The following is a 23,531-nucleotide window of genomic DNA, read 5'->3' as shown; positions in this document are numbered from 1 at the left end:
GAAAATCTGACAAGCACCAGAAAGGTGCATCTTCTCAGTTCCCAGATACATAGTGGCTCTGAGACCTAACAAAGCCTCTAGGAGACCTGGTCTTGTGCAGAAGCTGTCTTCCACCCCACATTCCCTTAACTCACCTTATTAAATTCTTCCCCATCTTCCAAGCAGGCTTTTCTGCATCTCTCTTCCTGCCCCATCTCGACACCTTCCTCTTTCACACTTATTCTATGTTCTGTGAGTTTCTCATCTGATAAGATCCAGCTCAGGGAACCAGCAGTTAGCGTAATGGCTATGTCGCTGGACTCCCACCTAGTCGACCGCGGTTCGTGTCCCGGACCCGGTGGCTTAAAACACACTGGGCGTGTGTGCGTGCGTGCACAAGATACCAAGAGGAGAATGGAGGAGAAGGGATTGCGGCGTGACCATGCCCCCGGGGGGTGATTTCTCGCTTTCTGTCTCTATGTCTCTCTCTGTCTGGCGAGCGCACGCGCCCTGTAGTGAAAACCTCTTAAAAAAAAAAAAAAAAAAAAGATCCAGCTCAGATATCTCCCTTAGCCCCTATCCTGTGTTGGAGGGAATGTCTGTTTACAGCATCTGGACTGAGAGATCCTCTAGGGCAGGGTCTAGTTAGGACCCTTCTCTGTATCTGCAGAACCAGCACAGGGCCCAGCAGCATGACTAGAGGACAGCAAGCAGCATGATTTCCTGCAAAGCTGAGATTCAAGGCAAGAATGAGTATTTAGAGAAGAAACCCTTTGCAATGCACAGTTTACTAACTGGGAAATGGCACCAATTTTCCAGGAAGGGTGATTGCACTGTCCAGAAGCCCAGGATGTCCTAGAGCCAGGGTACCAAACCTTTAACCAGAAGGCAGGAAAGAAATGGAAGCCCATCATGTTCTGGATTTAAGTGCCAGCACTTCTACTTGCATTAACTTTATTACACAAATAAGACATTTACAAAGCACGACATGAAGGTATGTAACAAAACAGACATTGGTTTTACAAAAAAGTGCTTACAATTTTTTTCCGTGTGTGTCTTCCTTTTTGCTTTGTACTTAAATAAATAGTCTTGATGGCCTGTACGTTCTCAGGCTGCTCTTAACAGGGTAGTAGAGACATGTTTGAACTAGAACATGCTATGGCCATGTGATCCACACAAGGAACAGACCCTGGGAGAGGCTCAAGGCAGAGTGGGTACTGGATGACCCTGGCCACTCATCACATGGCTGTGACTGGGGCTTTGATAATCCCCAGGGCCAGGGATCAGGCCCAGGTCACTCCTGTTAATGTCAGCACCTAGCACAGGGTCAGGCACCAGTTACCACTGCACAAATTCTGAACTGAGCTGTGCTCACCATGCTCGAGTGGGGCCTTCTCCTTACCCTCAGTTTGTTGTCACCTTCTTTGGAAGGGAGAGGAAGCAGGTTCCCTTCTTGAACCACACCTGTGCCCAGTCCTCCTCCTGCCCCAGAACAAGAATGGCATACAGATTTTCATTTTGGCATACAGATTTTCATTTAAGTGCCAATTTCAAGCATTTGGATTCTAAAACCTTATCCAACCTCAGTGACATAGAGAGTGCTGCAATCAATTAGCAATGTCTGTCACGGGTACAGACAGGGACAGCAGCCACATATGTACCATGAACTTGCTTTCCCTGTTCTAGACTTTCCTCCCAAAAGCAATGTATCAGGTTAACCACAGCAGGAAGGAGGACTTAGGCTAAAACATGCTTACTAGCAGCCTCTAGTGGGAAATGCATCAAGATGCCAAGTAGCTCTAGAATTATAAGAGAAGCTTGGGACAAGTGGGCGTCCCCTAGAAACACAAATCATGGTCATATGTTGCCCAAGCCCTTTTGTTTGGGGTGAGAGAGTTGCAGCAGAATGGGGTAAATGTGAGCACAGCTGTGTCTGGTCTCTGGTCTCAGGACAAGTGGGGTTGGCTCCAAGCAGGGTTGGTGAGGAAGCCCAGAGGTGCCAGCTGGGATCCCAGGTTTGGCACACTCATCTGGGCAGTGGGCACTTTTTCTCTATTCAAAGATAGGACCGAAATTAACATTCTGGCGGCTGTTTCACTGGACTCTGTTCCCTGGCCCCCATGAGAAATCTCTCCAGAGAAAACATGGCCCAGGCATCCCTATCAGGGATCAACAAATAGCCAGCAAGGTCCCCAACTCCTGCCTGCCCAGACATTCAGAAGTGTCAACACGCAGATCAAATGCCATCTCTGCTATGACTCCTGCATAAATACCAGATAGATAGGTAGGGGTAGGCGTCCTCCCTACGCTGAGTTTTTCCTTTCCTCTCCCAGTCTGGCATGACACATCCCTCCCTTTCCTCAATCTCCAAACCAATGGGGGTCTTTGTGCCCCTGCCCCTTGCCTATACCCCTGCCTCTCCATCGGGGAGGTCTCCATCTCTGCCCTGTTGGGCCTCTCAGGGTTGGTCACTGTTGCACTCTTTCTGAATTAACTTGACATAACCAGACAGATGGAAATGATAAAATTAGAACACAGCCTCCTTTGGGGACATCCCACAAACACTGTAGAGTTTTCCAGACAAAAGCAACAGAGTGGATCACATTGGGGGTTGTCGGCTATTCAGAATTCAGAGATGGCTCCAAGGAAGTAGTAAAGAAAGGCCAATATGGGGGGAAGGAAAACCTGTAAATCAGAAGGCTGTTGACGGCACACAATTCATTGTGCCTTTTGCTATTGTAATCAGTTTAAGTTGAAGATGACTCCTGTTTAGATGGAAAAAACAGGCTGTTGTTTTCACCCTGATTCCAAACTTCAGGGAGCTCTGCCTTCCAAGAGGAGGACTCTGTGGTGCTCCTGGTGGGTTCTGGTTCTCAGCAGGAGAGGGAAAGGCCAGGCCTGGGTGGCCAAGCTGGTGGCGGGCAGGATGGCGGGCGGGGGTGGCTGCCGAGACGGGCGGATCCCTGGCCACGGCTGGGACACTGGATCTCAGTGGCTGAGGGGCAGCTGTGGGGTGCCCATGGACAGATGCAGAAGTGCCGGCAGTGTCAGTACTGAAAAAGGATGACCTGCAAGAAGAGGGCATGGGAGGTGGCTGAGCAGGGCCTGAACTACCCGCAGCCCCCCAGCGGACCTCGAAGGCATGGAGAGCAAGGGTGGGTTCAGGGCCCAGATCTGGGTTTAAGTCCTGGCTCTGTCAACTTACTTGCTGTGGGACCTTGGGGAACTCACTTCACCTCTCTGAGCCTGTTTCCTCATCTGTAAAATGGGGATGACAAAACCTCTCTCTCAGAATCAGGAAGGTTCAATGAGATACAAAAGCAGCAGTGAACTTGGCCCTGGGCCTGCCACACATTATTTCCCTGAAGCCACACCCCCCCTGTGACTAATAATGGGTGGGGCACTAACCCACCACCACCTCTATTTTACAGAGAGGGCATGGAGGCTCAGAGAGGTTGGTACAGACGGGCCCATGATCACCCAGTTAGGGAGAGGGGGGCTCAGCCCTGGAAGCCAGGCCTGACTCCAGAGCCAGCTCTCTCTACTATACCACGTCTCTCCCACAGGGAGTCACCTCTGCCTCTCCAAGGCCACCATGACGATAGTCACTGACTGCTTAGTTCCCCCAGGCAATGGGCTAAGCACATCAGGAGGCCGAGAGGCACGTGGTACCTGATGCACTGGGTGACAACACACTGGGTGAAGACCACTTTCGATCTCCCTCTTGCACCTACAGCACCTGGCTGACATCTCAATGCTGCTGACATAGCCAGTCCCAGAAGCTCAGGTCCAGAAGTACCGGCTGGCTGGTCAGTGGGATCTGCCTTTTCACAGTGAAGTATGAGGAGGAGGTTTCAAGTGGCCCAGGGAGAGTTGATGGGCACGTTGGGCACGATGGGTACAGCTACATGATGGCTCCATTTTCTGATCAGAAATGGAACTTGCCATTATGACTTGCCCGGAAGCAGTTACCATGAGGAGGTGATGGAGGAAGGCAATGACGGTGATCTTCATAATGGTAACCCTAATGATAACCAACATCTATGGAGTACTCTCTGTGCGCCAGGCTAGGCTCTGTACTCATGTTGCCATATCTGCTCTCCATAGTAACTCCAGGTGGTGGGAACAATTCTCATCCCATTTTACAGATGCAGAGAAGCTCCCAGACCTCACAGGGAGGAGGTGGCAGAGCTGGGATCCAGAGTTGGCCTGACCCTAGACCTCACACTGCCTTGTTCATCCAACCTTGGGCAGTGCTTTGCTTTGGCCTCTAGGATACCTGGCTTTGGCACTTAATAAGAGAAGCTCTTTCAAGGATGACCCTGGTAAAATCCTTCCCCTCCATGGGCCTCTGTCTCTCCATGTGATTCAGTGAAAACTTGGCCCTGACCCCTAAGAACCTCCTAAGTGCTGCGGCGTGATCAGGAGACAGAGCAGGGAGAAACTCATAGATGTGTGTGGCCAAGTGATGAGGTGGTGGAGGCAGAGGGTGCTCCCTGAGAGTGTGCAGAGCCCTGTTCCTCTGACCAGGCAAGGCACTGATCTGGATGAGCAGGCTCAGTGGCCAGGCCCAGGGGGACACCAAGTCCCAGGCTGACTCAGGCCTGGGAAGACTTGGGAGAAAGCCCACACAGCCCTGCACTGAGGACACAGCCCACACCCTGCAGCCCACCAACCCCATGGGCTTGGCCAGATGTGGGCAGGAACGTTCCCTGGGAGCTGGCAGAGAGACCTGACAGGGAGTGAGCAGAAGGGCCTGAAGGAGGGAAAGACACTTTCAGGGAGAGCTTCTGCATATGAAGTCAGGGACATGGCTCAGCTGGTGAGAACTTGGGCTCAGCAGCCAAACCCACAGCCCAGAAGCCTTTTATAGCCAAAGCGGCCAGACCCCAGGCTGGCTCAGCCTTCAGGATAAGCCAGATATAACCAGGAGGCCAGGGCTATGATCTCCCAAGGCTCCCCTCTGTCCTCCTATAATGCCCAAGCTCTGCACTCGCTATCCAGGCCCTTCACTGGTCCCTGTCAGCTCCCCCCACTTTCCTGGGCCTTGGCCACACTAAATACCCCCACAGTGCCCTCACACCAGGCTCCTCCATGCCTCTGCACCTGAGTACACTGTTCTCTTGAGGTGAGTTGCCCTTCTTCTTGTCTCCTATTTCTTCCCTAGAGCTTGCTGTGGGGTCCTTAAGGACAGGTGTGTTCTCCCCCAACTTCCCTGATACCCTGCAGTGTGGCTTCCCAGTCCTCCTTGAGGGCAGGGATCATATCAGCTGCTTGCACAGTCCCAAGGCCAGGTCTGACAGGACAAATGCTCCCCAGCAGGGCAAGGGCAGCTCCGAGGCAGGCAGTCCCAGGACCAAGGCCAGCTCTGCCCAGGCCCACAGGTGACCCAAAATGAGCTACTGTTGTCTGAGCCTCAGTTTCTACATGTCTGAAAAGCAGGGAAGCAGGGTGGGACGAGGTCAGAGAGAGCCCGGGGAAACTATAGTACTGCACCAAAGGAAGCCATTGCACACTGCAGGGACTTTGCAGCCCGGCAGACTCCCGGCACCCCGGCACAAGCGGTGCCACCTCTCTCAGCCTGTTTCCTTTTTTAACAAGGAAGTCCATCTCCAAGCCCACAGAGTGGCTGAGGATGGATGTGAAGTGCCTGCCCCGAGTAGAGGACGAGCTCAATGAACAGCAGCTCTTACTGTGACTGTGACACCCTCACAGGGGAATATCTCGGGTGTGCTCACCCACCACCAGGTCCTGCAGGATTTTATGCTGAGCACTGACATTACTTCCTTCTTATTTTATTTATTTTTAAATAAAATATGTATCTATGCATTTATTGTAATTTTCAAGCTACTGGGTCTGGGACTTGAACTGCAGTTGGCCATATAGGAATCCAGCACCTTAACCACCATGCCACCTGCTGGCCCACTACCATTATCTTTAAATGCATCTGTTGAACTAGGCTGTCTATACCTCCACACTATATACCTTCCCTCGAGGTGCCAGCACAGATAGCATGGCACTCAGCAGGTGCTGGGCCAGAAGGCAGAGCCAGAGGAGTGGTCCCCAACCCTGGCTGTCCATCAGAATCACATGAGCTGGGCATGACATGCAGACAGAACCCTGTGCCCTACCTCAAACCTCCCCATCAGACTTGATGGGTGTGGGTCTTAGGAATCTGAAGCTTTACAAGCTGTCCAGGTGATTCTGAGGCGTACGAAGACTGGGATCTGCTGAACTAGGGGTCCCCGAAGGCTACTCTATCTCTAAAGCTCTCTCTGATCTCCTCTCCCTGGACCACCACTTTGGATCAAGCTGATGCTTCTCCTGCACACCTGAAACCTGGCCTCTCTGAGGACTGCTACAGGGATGCTTCTCCATAGGCCTTCTGAGACCTCCCCACTGGATAAAGTCCAGGATGCAGCCCAGGCTCCTCCACCTGGTAGCCCCAAGGTCCTTCTTCTCAGCACCCTCCCTCCCAAGCCTGTGAACCAGAAACACTGAATGGCTCAGGGTTCCCTGAGAGAGCCGTGACAGCTCATACCCCTTACACACTCTGACTCAGCTTCAGACCTGGGCTTTCTGCATCCTCCTTTGCACCCCCTACCCCTCCCAGGCGGACTTGAACTGCAGTTGGCCATATAGGAATCCAGCACCTTAACCACCATGCCACCTGCTGGCCCACTACCATTATCTTTAAATGCATCTGTTGAACTAGGCTGTCTATACCTCCACACTATATACCTTCCCTCGAGGTGCCAGCACAGATAGCATGGCACTCAGCAGGTGCTGGGCCAGAAGGCAGAGCCAGAGGAGTGGTCCCCAACCCTGGCTGTCCATCAGAATCACATGAGCTGGGCATGACATGCAGACAGAACCCTGTGCCCTACCTCAAACCTCCCCATCAGACTTGATGGGTGTGGGTCTTAGGAATCTGAAGCTTTACAAGCTGTCCAGGTGATTCTGAGGCGTACGAAGACTGGGATCTGCTGAACTAGGGGTCCCCGAAGGCTACTCTATCTCTAAAGCTCTCTCTGATCTCCTCTCCCTGGACCACCACTTTGGATCAAGCTGATGCTTCTCCTGCACACCTGAAACCTGGCCTCTCTGAGGACTGCTACAGGGATGCTTCTCCATAGGCCTTCTGAGACCTCCCCACTGGATAAAGTCCAGGATGCAGCCCAGGCTCCTCCACCTGGTAGCCCCAAGGTCCTTCTTCTCAGCACCCTCCCTCCCAAGCCTGTGAACCAGAAACACTGAATGGCTCAGGGTTCCCTGAGAGAGCCGTGACAGCTCATACCCCTTACACACTCTGACTCAGCTTCAGACCTGGGCTTTCTGCATCCTCCTTTGCACCCCCTACCCCTCCCAGGCTCCCATGGCTTCCTCAACACAGTTGGGTCACACTGAGCTATAACCCACATACAGTCTGTCTCCCTCTCCAGACTGTGGCCTCCTGTAGGGACCTTGCTATATTCATCCCTGTGCTCCTGTCAATTGACCTGGGGCTGCGCGACAGTCAAGACACAGGAAATTTCTCTGACGGGTATGCGAATAAACTGAATGAATGAATGCATGCATTAATGAATGTAGAGCTTGTCATCCAGGATCTGACTTGGAGCTACCTGGGCCTCAAGTTCCCCATTTCTAAAACGAGGGCTTGTATGACAGCAGCAGCTTTCATGGCTAACTAGGAGGTGTCTCAGAGCTGAGAGGGAGGTGAGGTTCCTATCCCTTCCACAGCTTCACTCAAAGCAGCTCACTCGCTTTCATCTGCTTTAGCAAAAAGACTAAATGAAGGCTGTCAGTGCTTATGAAGCAAAGCCTTCAAGCTACTAGACCGGTGATGTCTAAGCACCATCCTCATCATCTGGGTGTCCGATCCTAATTCTGGAGACAGAGACTCTGGTTCCACAGAGGAAGCCCTGCCAGTGAACCATGGTCACTTGCTGGACTGCTATCTCCAACAGATGGGGATGAACAGGAGGAGGAGGAACCGGTGAGACCATGGGAGGTAGAGGAGTGCATGACACAAGCCCTCCTTGGAACCTCAAAGCTTGAGTAAGATAAATCTATGACTCTGAAAACCAAAAGGCCAATCTGTCACTGGGGCTGCAATGTGCACACAGAGCACCAAGCTGCTTACGTGACTGCCCTGGGGGTGCTGGGGGGCCTGAAAGGGCTGGGCACTGAGGGTCCACCACAAAGCAGCAAGGTGCCCACTCAGCAATGGGGAATGCTACCAGAAACCCATCCCCAACAGGATGACTCTGACCCAGCAGAACCCAACCTGGTTCCATTTACCTTCTCACCCCGGTTGGAGAGCGGCCCATCCATATCGGCTTTGAGGTGGACAGGGGGCGCGGTGTAAGGCAGCCGGCAGTGCACCTGCCCGCACTGTACCTGACCTGTGGATGAGAGAATGCCTTGGAGCCCATCCCTGCAGCTCCATGCAGGACCCGACAGCCCTGTGCTCTGCAAGCTGGAGCCCTGGGACCACTTTCATCTCTGCCACTTACCACCTCGGTGGCTCTGGGCAAGATTTCAATAAGATTGTTGCAGCGTCATATGTGACACTCTCCCTGGTCTATAAAGTACCATGTGATGGCTTGATAGAACTGTCCCACCCACTAATAGACAAGCACTTCTAAGCAAATGTGTATTAAACACTTCCTGCAAGCAAGGCTGTATCCTATCCATTCAGATCCTCCCTCAGCACCTTGCCCATTCTTTTCTGCAGGTATCAATCACCAAAGCTTTACCCATGCCTCCTAGAGGAGCACCCCTCCCTACACTTCCTGTCCTTCCCAGCTTTGTTTTTCTTCCTTTACCTCATCATAGGAGTTCCTGTCATTTTTATTATTTATTTGATATTATCTGTCTTCACCAACTAGAATGCAATCTCTGTGTGGGCAGAAAGTTTTGTCTGTTTTCTAGATTCTAGGTCTTTGTGGATTTCCAGCACCTAGAATGAGGCAAGGCATCTATTGAATACTCTTTAAATATTTGTTGACTGAATTTTCATACCCTTTTAAACGTCTAGAACTGTTAGGGAAAGTTCATCTTCGTGTCTGGTCCAAATCTCTTGTGCTTCAGCCTGTTTGTCACTACAATGGAGAAGTCCATGGCCTATCTCTGCCCTAGACTTTGTCCTCTTTGGTCACAGGAAAAAACATCCAGTATGGAGACTTAGAATTGATACGTAACTCGGGACAAGTTACTCTGCCTTTCCGAGTCACAGTTCTCTCATCTAAAATAAAGAGTGATATTGGGACCAGCAGATGGTATAATGATTATGTCACTGAACTCCCATGTAGTCGACTGCGGTTCGAGTCCTGGACTCGGTGGCTTAAAACTCACACTGGGCAGGGGCCAGCAGAAAGGGTAATGACTATGTCACTGGATTCCCATGTAGTCGGCCATGATTCGAGTCCCGGACCCGGTGACTTGAACTCACACCAGGTGCGTGTGCATGTGTGCCCAAGATCCTGAGAGGAGAATGGAGGAGAAGGGATTGTGGTGTGGCCATCCCTCCTGGTGGGGTGATTTCTCACTTTCTGTCTCTCTGTCTCTCGGTGTTTCTGGTGAGCACACACACCTTATAGCAAAAACCTCTCAAAAAAACAAAACAAAACAACAAATAAAAAACTCACACTGGGCGTGTGTGTGTGCATGTGTATGCTCAAAATTCTGAGAGCAGAATGGAGGAGTAGGGACTGTGGTGTGGTCATCCCCCCAGTGGGGTGATTTCTTGCTTTCTGTTCCTCTGTCTCTTTGGCAAGTACATATGCCCTAAAGCAAAAATCTCTCAAAAAAAAAAAAAAAAAGAGAAAAGAAAAAAGAAAGAATGTTATTAAATTGGGGCTTCTGAATCTGGGGTGTTGAAGAACTCTATGGACAACCTTAAATTACTATAGAAAACTATGCATGAGAGGATACCAAAAAGTTCATGCAAAAATGGAATTAAAATACAAGTTTATTTTGGTGCAGCTTTTTAAAAATCAATGCAAAGTTTTTTCATTATATTCATTTTCCATGAACATTTTTGAAGATTCTCCCCTTATTGGAGACCAGCAGTTAGCGTAATGGCTATGTCACTGGACTCCCACATAGTCGACCATGGTTTGAATCCCGGACCCGGTGGCTTAAACTCACGCTGGGCCCATGTGTGTGTGTGCCCAAGATCCTGAGAAAACAGAGGAGAAGGGACTGCAGCGTGGCCATCTCCCCTGGGGGGTTATTTCTCGCTCTCTGTCTCTGTCTCTGTCTCTCTCTGTCTTTCTGGTGAGTGCACGTACCCTATAGTAAAAACCTCTCAAAAAAAATAAAAAAGATTCCCCCTTATATGTCTGTACATTTTCTGGAGTGTGATTCCAAAACTTTTATCAGATTCCAAGCCCTAAGTCTCCTGGAAACTCAGGAACCTGTGACTTCAGTTAACTGCAAAGGAAGAATTTATCTTTCTAGAATCTGGTTTTAACACTTGCATCAGCTTTCCAGCTCTAAGGCTTCAGAAAACTCAAGACTCTGTGTCTTCAGTGAACTGTAAAGCAACCTGCTGCAGTGACCTCCAGTCATTCATCAAGGAGTAGCAGGCCCACCCCAACATCTTCTGCCCTAAGCTGGGTTCCACCTCAAGGGGAAGAAGAAAGGGCCCCTTCTCTAGGCATCAAAGACTAACGATTTAGGCTTAATCAAAGAAATGTGTGGACAGATCCTGGCAGGGACCCTGGAGACCATGGCCCCACTTCCAAAAGAGTCACTGTTACCCACTCCATGCCAAGTATTAGCTGGTATCCCAGCCCCTGGCACATGGAACACCCCTGGTCCTTAGCACATTTAACAGGTGTCTGATGGGCTCCGTGTCCTGAACATACATCATTGTTTAGAAAAGAAATGGCACAGTACAAAGAGACCTAGTTACCAATCAGCAACCCAGTGCCGTAAACAGCTCTCTGCACTCCTAGTTCTGCCAACCAGAACCACTACCACCATTACAAGAACAGCTAACACTATCCAGCACTTACTAAATGTTGACGAGGTAAAATCGATGATGTCATCTCATACTCACAATGCTGCTTTGAGATTGCTACTCTGTCCTCATTTTTACAGATGAGGAAACTAACATCCAGGGACACTCAGAAACTTGCCCAGTGTCACACAGTCAGTAAGTGGCAGGGGTGGGATTTGAAGCCTGGCAGCCCTTGGTTTACTCATCCACCCAATGGGATCATGATCTCTGATGTTTAGAGAGAAGGTCAGCATAAGGTCTGGCACACAAGTGCTCAGTAAGCAGCAGTTCTCTCTGATCACCCTTCCTTTTCCCTTTTACTTGGAGGTAGAGAAGGGAAGTGTGTGTGCGTGTGTGTGTGTGATCACTTCTATTTTTTTCGTGCATGCCCGGTTTTGGGGAAACAACCTCAAAGGAAATGAAAACCTGTGATAAGCACCTGCTCAGTTACAGAGTCACTGCATGCTCATCTCCCTGAAATCCATGAGGCTGCTCCCGCACTCCTGCAGGTTCCTGCTCCATGGCCTCTTTGCCATGACCTGCCCCTGCATCTCCCCCATAGCACTCATTACCCACCGCCAGGCCTGCCCTCCCTTCTTAGTGTGTCATCTCTCCACCATCTCCCACTCTGGGACCTGAGTCCAGGGACTCAGCAGCTTTGGTCTGCTGTGTTCACTGTGGCATCCCAGTGCTAAGAACTGTCCACATATTCATTGGCTGCGTGAATGAATTCTCACAACACTGTGAAGTGGGCAATCTTAAAATCTCAGTTTGTAGATCAGGAAACCTAGGTTCAAGGAGGTTAGGTGATTTGCTCAAGGCCCCTGCCACATTGGCCTTCTGCTCCCGGAATGTAGCCATGCTGCAGTGCTTTCTGGACCAGGCCCAGCTCACACTCAATCCCCCTACTCCAGGTGCTGAATCCTAACCATCCTACCCATGCGACTTCCTGAGAGACAACCCCACCAGTATCTCCAGACTCTCTCATCTAACATTTCCTACAGGGGTCAGGTGATTAAAACCACAGGCTCATCTGTCTGGTTATTGTTCTATGCTGTCTCCTCCATCTGAACGCAGGCTTCACGTGACAGGAACCTTGCCCATCTGTTCTCTTCCTAGACCTAGACCCCTGGCACAGACTGGGTGGTTTGGAAAGGCAGCCATTGTTTTTGAATGACCAAACTGCCTCTGCTTCTGCCCCAGTGAGGAAGAGCCAGAAAATTTACCTTTCCCCCATACACTAGGATCCAAAGAACTTCAGGGCCCACATCTATACCCACAAGGCTCCGGAAGGAATCCCCACACCTCAGCCTCCGCAACCCATGTGCGCTCCTCCACCCCACCCCACCCCGCCCCGGCGCTGGCCGGGTGGCCTGGGGTTGCGGTCACTTACTCTCAATGTAGCCGTGCAGGGTGACCATGCGCGCCCTCTCGGGACTGCTGAACGGGGAATAGTGGATGTCGTCGGACAGGGCGGAGGGGAGGCGGGACGGGGGCGCCCCCGAGGGTGGCACAGGGTGCTGCGGTGTGTGCTTTTTATGACGCGCCCGGCAGTTTTGAAACCACACCTGGAACGACAGCCTGAGCAGCTTCAGCCTCGCGGGAAAGGATCAGACGTGCCGCTGGGGGACCCCAGGCGGGACTGCCTCCTGCCTCCTAAAGAAGGGCGGCCACATGCACCTGACCTTCTGTTCTTGTGCCCGGCTACTTGATGGAAGTCCCGCCCCCAGAACCCTAGGCCCCGCCCCAGGCCCGCTCAGCCCTGGCCCCACCTGGATGACCCTTCGGCTGAGGCCCGTCATATCCGCCAGCTTCTGCAGCGTCTGAGCGTCTGGATTGTTGTCCTGCGCGAACTGCGCCTGCATAACCTGCGGGGCGCAGAGGGCGGTGAGGCACTAGTGCACAGAGGTCTCGAGACCCCGGCCCAATCAGACGCTCTAGCCCAGAGGCCACGCCCCAGACAGCTACAGTGCCTCCCGCCGTCAGTTGTCAGTTGGTCCGGGCAGAGTGGGTGGAGCCAAGCGACCTATCAGCCCCGCCCACCAAAGGCCCCGCCCACGACAGGTCCCTCGCTCCCTACCCGGGTACCTGCAACTGCTCTGCGGTGAAGGACGTCCGCGCGCGCTTGGCCGGCTTGGGCTGACTGTCCTGTTCCGAGGGCACTGCCCCCTCCAACGTGAGACCGTTCCCTGGGGGCGACAGAAGCGGCTGACCACGCGTCCCAGTCTCTTCTAGTGGCACTCTGGAAAGGACGGGGGTGGGGGGAGCTTGTCCCTGGAAGGGTCAGGAGCGGAGTCGGCTGAGAGCCGGGATCCCAGGCCCTAGTCCCTGACTCAGTCTTTAAGGGAGGGGACTCCTACTCAGCGTCGCTCGATACTTGACGCTTGTCTTTTGGCTAGCTCAGCGTCTCACAGCCCTAACGACAGGTGGCATTATCCCCATTTTACATGAGAGGAAACTAAGGCTCAGTGAGAAGAAAACCCCTGCCTGACGCTAAAGATCCAAACTGGGCTCTTTCCCACCTACATTAGGGGAAACCAAAGGCTAGTGAGATAGGGAGCCAGCAGGTTAAGGAATCGTGATCCCAATTTCATGAAACCAAGTGGAAGAAAAAGGATATCAGAGGACATACACAAGATGTTAGTAGTGATTTACCTCCGAGGAGTGCAATCATGGAGACTCACTATTCCTGTAACTTTTCATGTTTTCTAAATAATTGCATGTCACCTTACTTCCCTGAGGTTTCATTTTGTTGACTGGAGTACATGTTAGATACTCTCTTCCCACTTATATGCAATCATATGAAACCACTAAATATATTCCCATCTTATTTTTTTAATATTTCATTTTTCTGAATCCATGAATGATACATAGACCTTCTCAAAAACTCAGGAAATTCTGATAAAAACAAAGAAGAAAGTAAGGATCACCAGTAATTCCACCACTCAGATATAAACACCATTCACAATTTATTATAATTTTTTAATTAGGAATAAATTATGTTGCAGGGGAAAAAATGCTCATAGATACATAGAAAATCTGGAAAGATACACAGTGAAATATGAGAAGAGGTGGCATTTAGAGTGATCTTTTTTCTTCTTTTTGCTTAACTGTCTTTCAAAATTGTTTTATTTTGCTATAGGTGCATGCTCTCACTGAAGAGAGACAGAGAGAGGAAGAGAGGGAAAGTGAGGAAAGTGAGGAAGCAACCCCCCTGGGGGGATGGCCACATAATCCCTTCTCCTCCATTGTTCTCTTGGCATTTGGGGTAGCCATGCATGCATGGGAACTCAGTGTGTTTTTCAAGTCAAGGTCTGGGACTCAAACCATGTATTAGGCGATGTGGGATCCAGCCACCTTAACCACCACCTTAACTACCTGGCTGGTCCGAATTTTTGTGATGAACATGTGTGTGCATGTGTTTGTTATGTTTAAAGAGTAAAACAGTAGCCAACTCTGAGGGCTGATCAGTAAGGGATATCCGAGGCCCAAGCCTTCCAGTTCCCTGCATGGTAGGAGTCTGGGATCCACATGGCAGTGAGAGATGGGATGTAATTGGCAAAGGCCATGACTTGGGATGGTCCTTGTTGGCCCAGGTGTGGAAGGAGCCTATGGCTTCTTATGGTGGATGATGTAAGAAATAGACTCCAGGGTTTTTATCTGAGTTACATTGCTGACTTGCCCACCCCCACAGATAAATTCACAGTACCCCAAGTGTACTGAGCCCATTTAGCCCTGATCATGGCAGGAGAATATGTGATGGTCAGGAACACTATGGTGGTTCCTGCCTAGTCACCAGGTTAGAACTTAGAAATTGTAACAGTGTGGGCCATACCCCTCCCTAGAGGGACTGAGAATGGGGCAGACATTTAGTGGTATTAATGTGCTCCAGTAATGCAGTCAGCACAAGGATTGGTATGCCCATTTTTTCGATGGGGGAAAAGAAACTCTTCGAGGCAGCAATATCCCCAGTATCCTCCCAGCTTTATGAGGTCTGATCAAGAGATCCTGCAGCTTCAGCTGGAGTAGCATTACGAAGTTTGTACAATGAAGTGATTAAGCGCCTGGGCTTTGGGGTCAAGCAGCCCTACTAGTATGTGACCTTTGACAACTCACATATTGCAGATAGCATCTGCCTGCTTCCTGGCCTATAAAACAGGGATATACCACCTACTTCCTAAGGCTGTTATAATCATTGCATAAAACAGTGCATGTTAGAGATGTTAGCAGCACACATACCTCCTGACTGAGGAATTGTGGTGAGGGTCCCTGCCTCTGCCCAGAATATATCTCCACTCCCTTTCTCCTATTCCCATGCCACCCGTGACTCAATGCTCAGGCTCCCTAGAAGACTTGGATCCTGTCCCTTTGCCTGTTGTCTTGGACAATCACAGCATCAGAGCCAGAGAGATGTAAGATTCCAGCCCAACATCCATCTTGCGCAGATAGGGGCACTGGGGCCCAGAGAGGAGAGGAAACTGCAAATAAAGTAAAGTAAAGTATGTGGGACTCAAAGACCAGGCTCTTTGTCCTTGCAATTCAGGACCCTCGTCCAGAATAAAACCTCCACCCTTAAACCTCCAACTTGGAATTGCTAGGATAGAGGTAGAAGAATGGGAACCATGTCATCTCTCCAGGACTGGCCCTAGTCTGATTCTGGGCAGCTGGCGGAAATGAGCCCCAGGCCAACGAGAGCTATCGGAAGGTGGAATCGGGCCACCCTGTGATGAGAATCGTCTCCAGACTTCCTTGATTGTCTATCTTTCAGGTGTCCTGTCATTAGCCTTATTCTACAGATAAGGAAACAGTGGCAGAAAGGGCAAGCCCTTGACTTCTGACTCCAAAAGGAGCAGTAGGAAGCGCAGGCGCCGGCTCTGTGCAGACCCCCAGCCCCGCGCTGCCTTCAGGAGCTACTTGGAATGCCCAGCGGGTAGAGAAGGCAGTCGGTTTCCTGAGGTGCTGGGGTGGGGTGGGAAAGGGATGGGGACAGAGGTGTGGGCGGGGCGGGTTGGGTACCGTTCTCGGCGGCCCTCTTGAGGTTCTCGATCATGGTGTCGTAGTGGATGCGGCACAACACCTTCTCCTCCACCAAGCCGAACTCCTCGCCGGTGGACAGCTGGCGCTTGCAAGAGAAGCAGGCGAAGCAGGCCAGGTGGTAGGCGTTGCCGCGCGCTCGCCGCACCCAGTCGCTGGCGTATATCTGTCGGCCGCACCGGGCACACTTGGTCCCAAATCGGCTGTGGGTCAAGAGGGCAAGGACTGAGACGAGGAGACTCAGGCGGTCGCGCGTTGTCCAACCTGCACCGTTCCGCCCACACCCAGGCTTCCGGTCTCAGGATCTCCCTCACAAATTACCTTTGGCTTGGATGCATCACCCCTCGACCGACCGCCAAGTCCTAGAAGGCGAACTAGGGGGGTGATTTCCATATTCTTTTTGGTACTTGTCTGAGTTTTCCAAATTTTCTACAGTTATCATTATTTATCATTATCAATATATATTTGTATATTATACTAGGAGATTTTGAAATGTTTATGGGAAAATGAAATTAAAGTACAAGTTTCTTTTGCTGTAAAAAACTGAAATCCATGCAGAGTTTTTTGTAATGCTCATCTTCCAGGGACTCTAGGAAGATCGTATTGATTTGTTCATTAAAATACATAGTAGTAGGAAAACATCGTCGCTGTATTAATAATAATAGGCAAGTGTTTGAGCACTGACCACTTGCCAGCAAAATTCCAAGTATTTCACACCTATTATCCCAATTAATCTACATCTTGCAGGTGAGGAAAATGGGGGGCTAGAGAAGTAAAGTAATTTGCAAAAGGTTGCACAGCTCCAAGGACAGTAGCCTGAGCCAGTATGACTTCTGGGATTAGATAACTTATATCCATAGCTGTATAGACGCTCAGAGTTTCTTGGAAGAATAAACAGATACATAGGCTCGATGATCCTGGGCAAATTGCTTAACTCATCGGAGTTAAGCATTTTCCTTGCCCTGAAGTGAACTAGATGAGGACAGCAACGACTGCTGCTTTTTGTCTAGTGCACTGCAATCTACTGAGCATCTAATTGACCCAGATTCTGCAGTCCATGACGTTCCAATATTAAATAAACAAAAATATTAATAAAAAGGGAAAACCCAGATCAAATGTCCCCTTGGCCCTTTAGGCTCTTCCCGTTCTCCTTCCCCAGTTGGCAGTGCGGGGCTCTCTTTGGGTGCCACTGCCTCCAATACCAGACCGAGAGGGCCTCCAGAAAGCAGCAGAGTCTGGTTTGCCCAGTTCTGAAGTCAGACCAGGGCTCAGCCCCTAAGTACTAGGGAAATCTTGTTCTCAAAGGGATGACTCACCTGTGACTCTGCCCCAAGCCTCTCAGCCTCCGTTCCCTCTGCTGCACAGTTTTGGGGAATGGTGCCGCTATTTAGCCAGCCCCTCAAACATGGAACTCTTAAATCTTACACTCCTCCCTGTCCTCAACCCCACATCCAACCAATCGTTTGGCTCTGTGGGTTTTGTTTCCTAAGAATCTCTGAGATCTATCTCCTGTCCATCTCCACTGCCGCCCCCCTGGGCCAGGCTCCCATCATGCATCCTCACTGCCAGTCTCTCTGCCTTGGCCTCCCTGTTTCCGGTCTTATCCCTGCCAGTCTGTCCTCCACACAGCAGTCACAGTGAAGTTCCAGCAGACACTTGGAATCCTATCCCCGCCCTACTTTCCTTTGGTGGCCCTACTCCACTCTCAAGATTTAGTCCAAGACCCAGCAGACTACATCTTTGGGCCCATCTCCTGCTGACCTTCTTCAATATCTCTCACCCAACACCCAAGCATGAGTCCAAGTCAGCCACAGTGAAGGTTAGTTCCAGATCTTTACGGACCCCTCTGGAGACCTTTCCCACCCCAGGCCCTTGCAGAGGCTGTTCCTCCTCTGGACAGGCTCTTCCCAGGAGCGCCCTGCACTGCCCTCCCAGTATAGGTCACGCCAATTTGTAACGTCTGGCTCTTTGGTCGTCTCTTTCCACTCTTAGCATCCCTGGGAAGTGGGAAACAAGTGGGGACCAAGAAGATTTGCCTTTCTATCCCCAGCCTGCACCCTCCCACTGGAAGGGGCATTCGAAACTGCCTGCAAGTGCCTGGACAAACGGCAAAAATGCTCTGGTTACTGCCTCATCTGCCTTAGCAAATTGAAGCATTAAAAAAATACTTATATACAAAACAGAAAATGGTGCTGAGTTGTACTGAGTGTGAGAGTAGGAGGCTTCAGCCAGTCCCAGCTCCCAGAACCCCCCCCCCCACCCCCAACACCACTATTTGCCAGCCAGAGAGCAAGGGGACTCTGCCGCGGTGTGTGGTTCCCTCAGGCGGCACTGCGCGCGTGTCTCCTCAACTATACGCCTAAGGAGAGGCACTTCAGGATCCCAGAAACGCGGCCTCCCCAGGGGAAAGCTGAGCACGGCCCCGTCTCTGTATTCAGTCTCTCAGTAAAGGAGAAAGGTACTTCTTACTCATCCCTGCCAACCGCGGGTTCTGCCACCCTGTTGGTGGTATCATATTGGGAACACTTTCACCGGCTTTTGATTACTTATGCTTCGGGAAGAGGGGACGACCAGCTGCTCACAGCGTTTCTGCTGCGCTCAGGGTTCTGGGCTGTGATGCCTGCATTGCACCGCCTCGGATTCTCAGCCACCTGGTGAGGTAGCGACTCTGGCATCCATTTTTCACAGGTGGAATCAGAGGTTCAGAGACCGCAAGTGAGTCGCCTAATACATCACAGAATGTGGGGCTGGGGTTGAGGCCATCTCCAAGGTGGAAAAGCGACCTAGAATCTGCAGAGCAGTTGGACTTGAGAGCTGGGATCCCGGGTGGAGGAACAGGAAGGAGGCCTGACGGCACCGTGTCCCCGCATTGGATAGTGGGTTCTGGACATTTGTGGGCGCCAGCGCAGGGGTACAGCCGCCTTCAAAAGGCTGGGAGCGCGTACTCACGGGCCGACAGAGCCCGGGCAGGGGAGGTTCCAGCCCCCACCCCAAGCCTCAAGAGCTGCGGAATCTCCTGTCAGTGGTGTTGATGCGCTGCAGCTGCTGCGCTAGGCTAGTGCCGGTGCGCTGCACCAGAGAGTGCGGTCCCAGATTGTAGCTTTTGGCTCTGAAAGATTTCTCGTCCTTTGTCAGGGACGCATCTGAGACTCCTCGCGAATACCGACCTTCCCACCCCACAAGTATGCCACGCTAGAGTCTGTTCTGAGCCCACGCAGGTAGCACCCCTATCTCCTTGCTCTGAGGTGGGCGCTGCCAGTGACCTCTCATGAACTTTCTTAACCTTCACGTGTCACCCCAAATGCGCGGATCTTCCCCTAGCCCTGGGATCTCCCTGCACTCCCCATGGCCCGATCTAGTCATAAAATCGTCCTTGCACTGGATCCTGGTGGTGAGAGACCATCACGCAGGTTCGTGAGCGTCCCCACCATTCCTATAACGTGTCTCCCTCCCAGGAGAGGGGAGCCGCAAGAAGAAAGGGCGTGAGGAATCTTATGGATCCGGACTCAGAAACACACAGACACGCAGCCTCTTTCCCAGGTTGGCTTCGAGACCCGCACAGAATTCCGGACGCAGCGAAATAATCAGTGGCAGAAACAACGAAACTTCAAGACAGGGGTGCTCAGGAGCTATAGCTGACTCACCCAAAGGATTAGCGGGTGTGCCTGCAGCCATCCCAGCCTTTCAGTGAGGTCGGGGCAGTGCGCACAGCTGCCTGGCTCCCCCAGCATTGCAGAGGATAAATGCGCAAAAACCCAAGGCGCTTTGGGAATAGAGAGGTACCAGGCAGACCGGTGCGCATCCTGGCAACTGCTGAAAGAAGTAGGGTGGTCATTGCACCTCCAGGACCTTTATCCCCTGAATGGGGAGCAGAGATTATCTGGGACTCCAGATTATGTAGAGAAAGCTGAGCGCCCTTAAAAAGTCAGGCTCACTGACAGGCCTACTTACCCAGGATACTTAAGGTGCTTAGTGATTATTTGCTGAATAAAGGAGCCTCAACGAATGAGCCCATCTGCGTTTCACCAGGACCACTTCTTCCATTATTAAGCTATCCCTTTTCTGCCCTAGAAAATCGAAGCTCAGAGTGGGAACACCACAAGACAATGTTGAGTCTAGTTGCTGGGAATTCAGACTGGAGTTCCCTTACTTTAGGTTCAAGGCACTCACTTGGTGTCTTGAGCAAGATCCCAATGAGGCAAACAAGGAAGACTGGAAGTGGATCCCTTCCTAATCCCTCTGCTTCCCTTCTAAGCAAACCCGTATGAGAAGTCAGAAAAATACAGAACCAGCAATTAAAAGGTTAAAACGGCCAGCCAGCCAGCCTGTGCCTAGGAGGTCCTGGCCAGAGGCCCCTCCCCACCAGCTCTCCACTCCACTCCCCCAACATCTGTCCCCCAACATCTGTCCCCCCCTCCCCAGCTCCCCTTCCGCCTAGCCACCGTGGTGGGGGGTCGCTTCCCGGCTCAGAACCTCCCAGGGGATGTGCCCTGGGGGAGGGGATGGGGTTCTCCCTATGGAACCTGAGGACAGAACTTGGGCTCAGGGTGGGGGCTTGCCCTAAGTCTAGTGGGGCCAAGTAGGGAATAGGAGCTTTAGTCTCCCAGGCATTCCAAACCCCCACCCCTACAAACACAAGGAGAGGCAGTTAACCCTTTACTCTCCACTCCCACTGTGAGAAGATGCCTGGCTGGAACTAAGGTAACCAGAGCTTAGCAAAATCGCTCTGCCCATGGACCTCAGTGGAGGCGCTCCTGACCTGCCCTGCCAGAGAAAATCACCATTAGAACACCGTGTGCATTCCCTACAGGAAGCCAATCAAAGTGGACAAGCAATTTTAGGACCAGCAGAGACAGGTCTTTGCCCTTCCACCAGACTTTGATGCAAAGGGGTGACTACCATATCTTGTCTATAGAGGTAGAGTATGGAGCTATTTAGGGGCAGAAGTGGTGATACTAGGTATCTCCAGGCCCTGTTACTTAGCTGTGTGATTTCACCTCTCAGGGCCTCAATTTCCCCTTCTACACTGTGAGGAGCATGATTTTATCTTGCTCACAGTGGGGGGATCTGAGATCAAGACACCGTCAAGCAGATATAGGGTTAGCACAGTTCCTGGCTTAGAGAAGAGCTGTACACATTCTGATGATGAGTCCTCACTTCTCCCCACCCTTCTTCCTTGCTCTCTCTCACTGTGTGACCCTGGGCACATTCACTTTCCACTAACCTACACTGGACGATCCACCCACAAGGGGTAGGATGTTCCAGGAATCTGAGGGATTCTGGAGGGCACTGAAGATCCAGTCATGTAGCGCGGTGGGAGGGGGTTATGGAAAGTTGTCTGGAGTTGTGGATGCTGAAGACACAGAAATTGGAACTTCTCCAGAAAATACACTATTTTTTTCCCTCTGGAATTTTCTTCATTTCTTGGAAGAACACAGAAAGAAATGATCTTACCAACTACAGAAAACAAGTGAAGAATTACAAGGCTTATCACATTGCTTTGGTGGCATTTTTTTTTTTCTTGCTGGGACTCTTGAGACAGGAGGTGAGAATCTGGCTGAATCCCCAAGGGCTGGTGAGGTCCCTGTTTGGAGAATGAAGTGGAGAAGCTGAGGCAGAGAGGCTCCGGGGGCCGGGGCCAGGCACCGGCCAGTGAAAAATCAGCGGCTACCAACAAGTAAGGAAGCCTGGAGCAGCACTGGACCTCCCTGACTCCCCCCTCTGCAGCCTCCCTCTCTGGTGAACTTGGAGTTCCTTCCTAACCCCTAACTTCCTGACCCGACAACACTGGCTGTGCCAATGGATACTGGAGGAGGATCTTGAAGGTGGTGTCTAGGAGGGGCAAGCCCTGGGCACAGGCACCGGCCAGTGAAAAATCAGCGGCTACCAACAAGTAAGGAAGCCTGGAGCAGCACTGGACCTCCCTGACTCCCCCCTCTGCAGCCTCCCTCTCTGGTGAACTTGGAGTTCCTTCCTAACCCCTAACTTCCTGACCCGACAACACTGGCTGTGCCAATGGATACTGGAGGAGGATCTTGAAGGTGGTGTCTAGGAGGGGCAAGATAAGAAACAGAACAGAAGAGAACCCCTTCCCCAGGGGACAACACCAGTAGTTAGAAGACCACAAGCTCTGAGGCAGCCCCTCCATAGAGCTGTGGCCACGCCCATTCTCCCCACCTCCACCAGTTTACAGATGTTGGCTTCACTTCCGGCAGAGTGCTCTAGCTCACATCCCACCAGACCCTTGACCCTTGCCTTCAGGAAACAGCGGCCTAGATAACATCTGTACAAAAGCCCCAGCTCTTCAGAGGGAAACTGCCTCCCACAGTACCAGTCACCAGCGAGGGCTTCCTCATAGCAACTACCCAAGCCTGGGCCACCACTCAGGGCAGGTAATAGCGCTTGCCTGATGCTCCGCGGCTTTTTCTTTCCCTTTTTGTGGGTTTTGTTATTTTTGTTATAGGTGGGGCTGCCAGGGATGGGTCATGCCTGCAGGGAGAACTGGCAGGAGGAGAAATGTTCAGGAGAGCCATGATTCTACCCCCCAAACTGGGGAATGTGAGCTTTTATTGCCTCCATTTTCTTAACCAAAAATCTGGTTTTGTTTTGCTTTGGGGGCTCTTGTCACTGAAAAAAGTTTAGTGCTCAGAACCTGCCCAGAAATGGCCCAGCCCCAGCCTTCCGGGCAGGCCCTGCTCCTCATGCTGCCTGGGGAAATGCCATCATGGGCTTATGTCCAGCATCCACCCTTCCAGGGGTGACAATGGTGAAGATGAAGGCATTCATAGTAACCACCATTTACAGGGATGTCTTCTCTTCTGTGGTCTCCTTGGCAGTTCAGAGAGACAGCCCTGGAAAGGAACAACTAAGGGAGAGAGAAGCAGCGACTTGCCCAAGGTTACAATGAGCATGGCAGAGCCCAGGCTCCTGCTGCTCCCCCAGACCGCACACCCTACCCTTCACCCTGCTGCACTGGGAAGGGGGTCTGGAATTAGTGTAGGCTCTGAGCAGTGGAATCATGATCCGAGATTTGACTTCAAGATCTAGTAAAGCACGGTGTCCAAGGAGGCTCACTTCAGCATGGGCATGAGCTGGAGAATCAGGGGACAACATTTGGCAAGTAACATGGAAGGCTGCCAGGTCTGCTGCCACCAGGTAAGCCAGCAAGAGGGGCCTGCCCTGCCTTGCTTTGTAGCTGAAAGCCCAGACACCTTCTGACATAGGGTTCCCCAAGCTGAAGCCCTGTCCCTGGTAGCTGAGGAGTCCGGGAGCCCTGAAACAGCAGCTGGCTTGTTTCTCTACCAACTGGAGTCAGGCCTAGAGTGGGGAGGTGGCTAGACAGTGACTCCAACCTCCATTTCCTGCCCAGCCAAACCAAGAGTCAAATGGAACAGTGGGAGGAGATATCACATTCTGGTAACATACCACACAATGATAACCCTCTTCTGACTACACACAGAACACATTCACACCTTCATCCTCAGTGCCTGGGCAGAGGGCCTTAAGCAGG

The 23,531-nt window shown here is 51.5% G+C and overlaps 1 protein-coding gene across 4 annotated transcripts in view; it reads right to left on the bottom strand.

Moving 5' to 3' along the window:
* Positions 1-901: 901 nt before the first annotated feature.
* The window catches only part of LHX6 (LIM homeobox 6), a 25,963-nt gene continuing 3,333 nt past the window's right edge, over positions 902-23,531 (bottom strand). The window contains exons 4-9 of one of the 4 annotated variants that reach the window (XM_006150476.3): positions 16,004-16,224; positions 13,076-13,176; positions 12,760-12,855; positions 12,381-12,568; positions 8,281-8,384; positions 902-3,047 (exon numbers count right to left, since the gene is read on the bottom strand). In XM_006150476.3, the coding sequence (XP_006150538.1) occupies positions 2,672-3,047; positions 8,281-8,384; positions 12,381-12,568; positions 12,760-12,855; positions 13,076-13,176; positions 16,004-16,224 (1,086 nt within the window). In that variant the 3' untranslated portion in view covers positions 902-2,671. The remainder of the gene's footprint in view (positions 3,048-8,280; positions 8,385-12,380; positions 12,569-12,759; positions 12,856-13,075; positions 13,177-16,003; positions 16,225-23,531) is intronic. The other 3 variants (XM_006150478.2, XM_006150477.3, XM_006150479.2) reach the window with 3 other exon arrangements.

Source organism: Tupaia chinensis, unplaced genomic scaffold (assembly GCF_000334495.1).
Source record: "Tupaia chinensis unplaced genomic scaffold, TupChi_1.0 Scaffold000289_1, whole genome shotgun sequence".
Classification (NCBI taxonomy): domain Eukaryota; kingdom Metazoa; phylum Chordata; class Mammalia; order Scandentia; family Tupaiidae; genus Tupaia; species Tupaia belangeri.
This window is presented reverse-complemented; position numbering and strand designations above follow the sequence as displayed.